At 39.0% G+C, this 6227-nt stretch overlaps 2 protein-coding genes across 4 annotated transcripts in view; both read left to right on the top strand.

Moving 5' to 3' along the window:
* The window catches only part of LOC104808802 (putative quinone-oxidoreductase homolog, chloroplastic), a 3057-nt gene extending 2035 nt beyond the window's left edge, over positions 1-1022 (top strand). Inside the window, exons 5-6 of the mRNA XM_010534614.2 lie at positions 11-188; positions 579-1022. Coding sequence (XP_010532916.1) covers positions 11-188; positions 579-924 — 524 coding nt within the window. The 3' untranslated portion in view covers positions 925-1022. The remainder of the gene's footprint in view (positions 1-10; positions 189-578) is intronic.
* A 419-nt stretch (positions 1023-1441) lies between these two features.
* LOC104808801 (serine/threonine-protein kinase MHK) lies at positions 1442-6198 on the top strand. Of its 3 annotated transcripts, none has more exons than XM_010534611.2 (18): positions 1442-1644; positions 2324-2693; positions 2790-2868; positions 3050-3118; positions 3230-3319; positions 3409-3547; positions 3677-3779; positions 3884-3936; positions 4047-4113; positions 4214-4322; positions 4406-4471; positions 4554-4622; positions 4709-4766; positions 4874-4978; positions 5210-5244; positions 5379-5424; positions 5532-5601; positions 5698-5833. In XM_010534611.2, the coding sequence occupies exons 2-18, from the start codon at positions 2686-2688 to the stop codon at positions 5831-5833; spliced, it is 1302 nt and encodes a 433-aa protein (XP_010532913.1). In that variant the 5' UTR covers positions 1442-1644; positions 2324-2685. The 3 variants fall into 3 exon arrangements, with proteins under 3 accessions (XP_010532913.1, XP_010532915.1, XP_010532912.1); XM_010534613.2 differs by having other exon boundaries at positions 4403-4471; positions 5681-5762; XM_010534610.2 differs by having other exon boundaries at positions 1443-1644; positions 4403-4471; positions 5698-6198.
* Positions 6199-6227: the final 29 nt, after the last annotated feature.

Here is a 6227-nt window from a genome sequence, read left to right as displayed (position 1 = left end):
CCGGGGGGAGCCAATGTCCTGGTCACGGCTGCGTCCGGAGGGGTCGGCCATTACGCCGTGCAGTTGGCGAAGAAGCTCGGGAACGCTCACGTGACTGCTACTTGCGGCACACGGAACGTGGACCTCGTGAAATCCCTCGGGGCCGACGAGGTTATTGATTACACAACTCCGGAAGGAGCATCTCTCGGGTAAGGGATGGAACCTCTAGAATATTTATTTTTGAATTTTTTTAAATATTTATTATAAAAAGTGATATTTTTGCTGATGTGGTATACGGTAAAAAAGATGGAGAGATTTTAGGTTTTCTTTTAAGATAAGTTTAAATATTGATTGTCTAAAATTGAAAATTTTAGATTTTTTTTTTATAATTTTCCTTTTTTATGAGACAAATGAGTCGAATTATAATCAATATTTTCTAATTGGTTTTAAAAACAAACCGGGTTGAATCGGGCCAAAAAGTTTTGAGATCTTGACGGTTCTAGACTAGGTCGAACCGGACCAACTCGTTTGACACCCTTCATTACATAGTTTTTTCTAATCGTTGCATATATTGTTCATCTGCTATTTGTATTTTTCAGGAGTCCGTCGGGAAAGAAGTACGACGCGGTGATCCACTGCGCGAACGGGATGGGGTTCTCCGCGTTCAGCCCGCACTTGTCGGAAAACGGGAAGGTGATAGACCTGACACCCGGGCCGAGAGCCTTTTGGACATGGCTGGTGCAAAAAGTAACACTGTCCAAGAAGCAACTGGTTCCGTACATAGCCAGCCCTAAGGCAGAGGAGATAGAGCTGATGGTGAGTCTGGTCAAACAAGGAGTGATCAGGACGGTGACCGATTCGAGACATGAACTGAGCAAAGCCGAAGATGGTTGGACCAAAAGCCTTGGAGGTCATGCCACCGGCAAGATCATTGTTGAACCCTAGGATTTTTTATTTTATTTTATTTTATATAAATTTCTAGTTGTATTGATTGAAGTCTATTTTAAGATTTTTTGTATGATATTGATAAGCGTAAAAAAAATATATTCAAAGAGTTTGTGTCTTTAAAAATATTTTTTTGGTATAAAAATATGGGAAGAAAATCATTCTCTATATACAAACACCAAGAGGCCTGCGTAGTCAACTTCAAAGGCTACTCAAAGGCCCATATATAGATCCAGGCCCAGTAAAAGGCCCATTATGCAGCCGCGTCGATCCTTGTCATCTGAGAGCGTAAATAGGCAATTATTGCAGGGGCTTTTTCGTAATTCAGTGTTTATTAATATTAAATCTCTCCCCTTCCCCACCACAGGTCCACAGCCAAGCATTTTCCCCCGTTTCTACTTTTCCTCATTATTTTTTAATAAATGTTTTTTAAATATATATATATATATATATATATATATATATTGTCGTCTTTAATATTTTATTTCGCCAAGAATTATACTTTTATTTCCTTTTCCCTTCGGTTTCTTCTTCTTCTTCTTCTGAATTTCTTCTCCCATGGCTTCCTTAGCAATCTGACTTTCTCTCTCTCCCCTCCTCACCTTCTCTCTCTGTATCTCTCCCCTTCCTGCCGAGATACGACATTGGTGAACTGTGCAATTTTTTCATCAGATCTTCCGTCTTCTCGAATTCTGCTTAATCTCCTGATTAATTTAATAGGTCTCTCTCTATCTCTGTCTCTCTGTTTTCGTTGTATGGTTTCCGTTTTTGGTTTTCCCTGCATATCTGTTTTGCTTCTCGGAGCATAAGAGCCAATTTTTATGGATAAACTCAAATCAAAATTTCTCCATAGAAGATTTTTGATAGAGAAAGGCACTCCGAGAAGGAAACCAATTGTCTTGTTTGTTCCTCGCGTGTTTGTGTGCGTGTTTTTTTAGCAGAGCCGATGAGAGAGGAATAATGGAACAAATTAATTGCCATTAGCTTCAGAGCTTTTAATTGTTTGCCCCAAAAAGATTTGATCTTGTTGTGATTTGGAAACCAATCTGTTCCTTTTTTTCATTTGTTTCGCCTATATTAGACGTTTCAATCTCAATAGATTGCCCAATCAGTAGGACTTGTTGTTGAATTTGCCAATCTTTCTTATGATTCTTATGCCAAGATTAACTGAGTTCTTTGTGTTCCTGAGATAAAGTCGGTTATGGCTTCCGGTCTGGGAACTTAGGCTCCTTATTCTCAGGAACAGATTAGTTGCTTCGTTCCTTACCCTTATCGTTTTATCTACTGAAGGAATGGCATAATCCTTTGCGAATTTCCCTCAGCCCATTTATTTGTTTGTGAATTTTTGGTTGCTTGGGTGTCTTAACATGATTATTTTGTTGTTGGTTATTTTTTGCAGATGGTTTTGACATTCTTTTAGGTGGGAGTTGTTCGAGTTAGATGTTGATACTATCAGGAAATTAGGTGTTCGATTCTTGCAGAGGTTTAATGGAACTGTTCTTGTAGATGATGCTTGCTGATTGCAGCTTGTAGAGGCTGCATTCAAGAATGTTGCTTACGTTTCAGCTTATATTTAGTCAGTCCTATGATGAAAAGCGGGTTTTGGTCGACAATATATATTTCTTGCTACAGTCTAGCGGTAAGCCATTTATGCACACTGGTGGCCGTTCTTGTGCTAAAAGAGTAGACACCTCTTCGGTGTGGAGGTTGTCAGAAGTGAATTGACAAATTCCTTTCTGTGCTGTTGCTAAAAGGGAAATAATGGAAAGGTTATCTTCTCCCTGTTGCATATGTGTGAATCTAAACGAGTTTCTGTGTGCAAAACTGATGGCTTTCCCTTTCGGTCCGTGTTTTTCTCTGTTTAGGTATAAAGTTTTGGAAGAGCTTGGAGATGGTACTTGCGGTAGTGTATATAAGGCCTTCAATATGGAAACATATGAAGTTGTAAGTTGATGAACTACCTTCTCCCAGTCTTTCTCGTCTCTCTGAATTTTCTCTTTCATATTCTTCATGTGCTTTGTGAACTCTGCATGCTTTTCTTAGTACCCTTGAAAAGAATGGATCTTATGCCATTGTCTTGCAAATCTTCACATGCGTTTTAATCTTTTTGCTCTCCACTCCTCAGGTTGCCGTAAAGAAAATGAAGAGAAAATATTACTATTGGGAAGAGTGCATGAATCTACGAGAAGTAAAGGTGCGTGCCTTAGCTTACATCTAAAAATTACTTGCACAGTGAATTTTCTCACAGGCAGTTCAAAGACCCTTTGGCTATCTTCAGAGATGCTTATAATGCTATATTATGCAGGCTCTTCACAAGCTTAATCATCCCAATATCATAAAGTTGAAGGAGGTTGTGAGGGAAAATAACGAACTCTTCTTCATCTTTGAGTGCATGGTAGAGATGAACATCTTCCTTTTCTTTTAGGTGTTCTCTGTTGGATGTTGTTCTTATATTGGTATCTCCCTTCCCAAACTTCCTTTTAGGAACACAATCTTTATCAAATAATGAAAGAACGGGAAAGACCCTTTTCTGAGGGAGAAATAAGAAGTTTTATGTCTCAGATGCTGCAAGGGCTAGCTCATATGCATAAAAATGGCTATTTCCATCGAGATCTGAAACCAGGTATATTTTTCTGCTTCTATAGTTTTGCTATCTTATTAATTGGTAAGAAAGTTCCATCAAAATCTGCAGTCTTGTTCAAGAAATTCTATAGCTTGAAATGTGTAACCAAATGTTGATTCTTTTCTATAGAGAACTTGCTGGTGTCAAATAATATCCTGAAAATTGCCGACTTTGGACTGGCTAGAGAAGTTGCATCATTGCCTCCTTACACCGAATATGTCTCCACGCGTTGGTAAGTTATGTCTTCTGACATTTTCTGGCATGCCTTCCAGCATGCTTGTGGTGGTATTTCTGCGGGCAACATTATCTTAGCTTATAGTTGGCTCTTCTGTCCAGGTATCGAGCTCCAGAAGTTTTACTGCAGTCTTCGTCATACACTCCTGCTGTCGGTGAGCACTGTTTCCTTCTGCAGATTCTTTTTGAGCTTGTAGATTAGGAGTAAGACAGCTGGTTTTTATTTCCTGGTTGGATAATGTCCTAACGTTTAATAGAATTACAGACATGTGGGCAGTGGGAGCAATATTAGCCGAGCTTTTCACTTTATCCCCAATATTCCCTGGTGAAAGGTGAACACTTTCTCCTTGGATTGCCATGATCATGTTGGAACAATGACAAGGCTTACTAAGCATGCAGTGAATCTGATAGAGTTTCTTTCTCTATGAGCAGCGAAATAGATCAATTATACAAGATCTGTTGTGTTCTTGGTAACCCGGACTGGACCTCTTTCCCTCAAGCGAAAGGCATATCTCGAATAATCAGTATTAGTCATTCAGGGGTTAGTTTTTCGTTTAGAGGACACACTGTTTTTCTTTAATTGCACATGGTTATTTACTTTGCTTTTATAATTTCTTGCAGCAGTTTCCACGGACACGAATTTCTGATCTCATCCCTAATGCTTCCCTTGAAGCTATTGACTTAATCACTGTGAGTGATCTATTTCATCCTTTCTAAAAAATTAAATTGTGCTTTTAACAGTTTCTTTTATGTTTCTCTTTTGGTTTCATAGCAACTTTGCTCATGGGACCCTCTGAAACGACCAACTGCAGATCAAGCACTACAGCATCCATTTTTCAATGTAATTCAGATTTCCCTTCCTCCCGTTTGAATTTCTCTTTTCATACCGTTTAAATCATTAAGATTCAACTGACTCGTGCTGCACAGATGACAATGGGGGTTTCATATCCACTTCATGACCTTGAGCTGAGGCTTAATAATACGGGTGAGACTATTTGTTTTGCTCCCCTTTTTGTGGTTTATGCATATTACAAAATGTTCTTCTTTTTTCAGCGGGTCAATTATTCATCTCTCCTTTGTGATATTCTGCAGGAGAAGTGCCAAATCTTGAGCTAAACCTCTGGGACTTTGACACAGAACGGAACGAATGTTTTCTCGGTTTGACACTTGGTGTAAAACCAAGTGCTCCTAAGCTAGGTTAGGATCACTCTCTCGTGTAACTCGTGATTTAGAATTGGTAGGGGTGACAACAAGAAAAGGAAATAGATTAAGCATGGCGTTATGATGTTTGACTGTACCCGTGTCTCGTGGATGCATCTTAAGGGTTATCTAAGCATCTCTTTTAAGATTTGTGAATCCATCTCTACTTTCCTTAAATCACTTACTCTGGTTTCACCAACTTGATTTTTTCTTCTCATCTCATTGCAGAAATGGTCCACAGTGTATCTCAGGGTATGACCGAGGTAAGCTTTTCGGATTCCTGTCCTCATAAGCTGAATAAAAACAAATCGAACTATCGTAAATGAAATCGATATCAGAAAAAAAAAAAAACCCTCCTCGGTGTTTTCACTCAACTCAAGTTTGGTTTACGATGCAGAATATTCTGTTCTGCTCGGGCGTCAACGAAGACACTGAACCATCTGGTAAGAAGATCATATAACCTAGGTGGCCCTTTTCTATATCTCCTCAAAATGTGTATTTGAAAGAAGTCATAGAACAAGTTTTTTCTTTTTTTTTTAAAACATTACAGTTTTCTGGTCACTTGTCTCTCCTCCTGATCAAAATGGCCTCCATGCCCCGGATCTATCTCTCTCCTTCAGGTCAGCTTTCCCATTCCTACAAAGCATCTCTGCTTTAGGCTTTCTTTTATTACATGTACTCTTGTCCTAACCGATATAGAAACCATGGGTGAGCAGTCCGATTCAGCAGCACGCGTCGATTGGACAGCCACAGTCGACGGGCTTCGCCATTGCTTCCTCACTGCAATCCAACATCTTAGACCGCCCGTTACTGGCCGTTTCCGCCCCGTTTCAGCCGAGCCGTTACCTCTGAAACACTCCGTGGAAACGGTACGTAAAAAAAAAAAACCCAACTACTACTACTACAAAAAAAGAAAGAACAGATCTGTGAAGAGTTGTTGTCTGGGCAAAAGAAGAGAGAACATAAGTATGATGATGACATGATCTTCCTATTTGTCTTTTAGCCCTTTTTTTTTTTGGTTCTATACTCTGTAAAGCTTTTGATTCGGTTAACCATCCAATTCAAAAAAAAAATGTATAGATGGAAAGAGATTTATTTTACTGGTTGATTAAATAATTTGTGTCAAAGATGTTTGAGTCTTTGTTTTATGTTTTGGGATCCGACGAATTTGATGTATAAGGTTAATCATATATGGATATGGTAAGAGAATTATGGTACCCATTTTTCCCTTTAATTTGTTTAATCA

This window comes from Tarenaya hassleriana, unplaced genomic scaffold (genome assembly GCF_000463585.1).
Source record: "Tarenaya hassleriana unplaced genomic scaffold, ASM46358v1 Cleome15, whole genome shotgun sequence".
NCBI lineage: Eukaryota > Viridiplantae > Streptophyta > Magnoliopsida > Brassicales > Cleomaceae > Tarenaya > Tarenaya hassleriana.
Note: the sequence above shows the minus strand (reverse complement) of the source record. Positions and strands in the feature narration are given on the sequence as shown.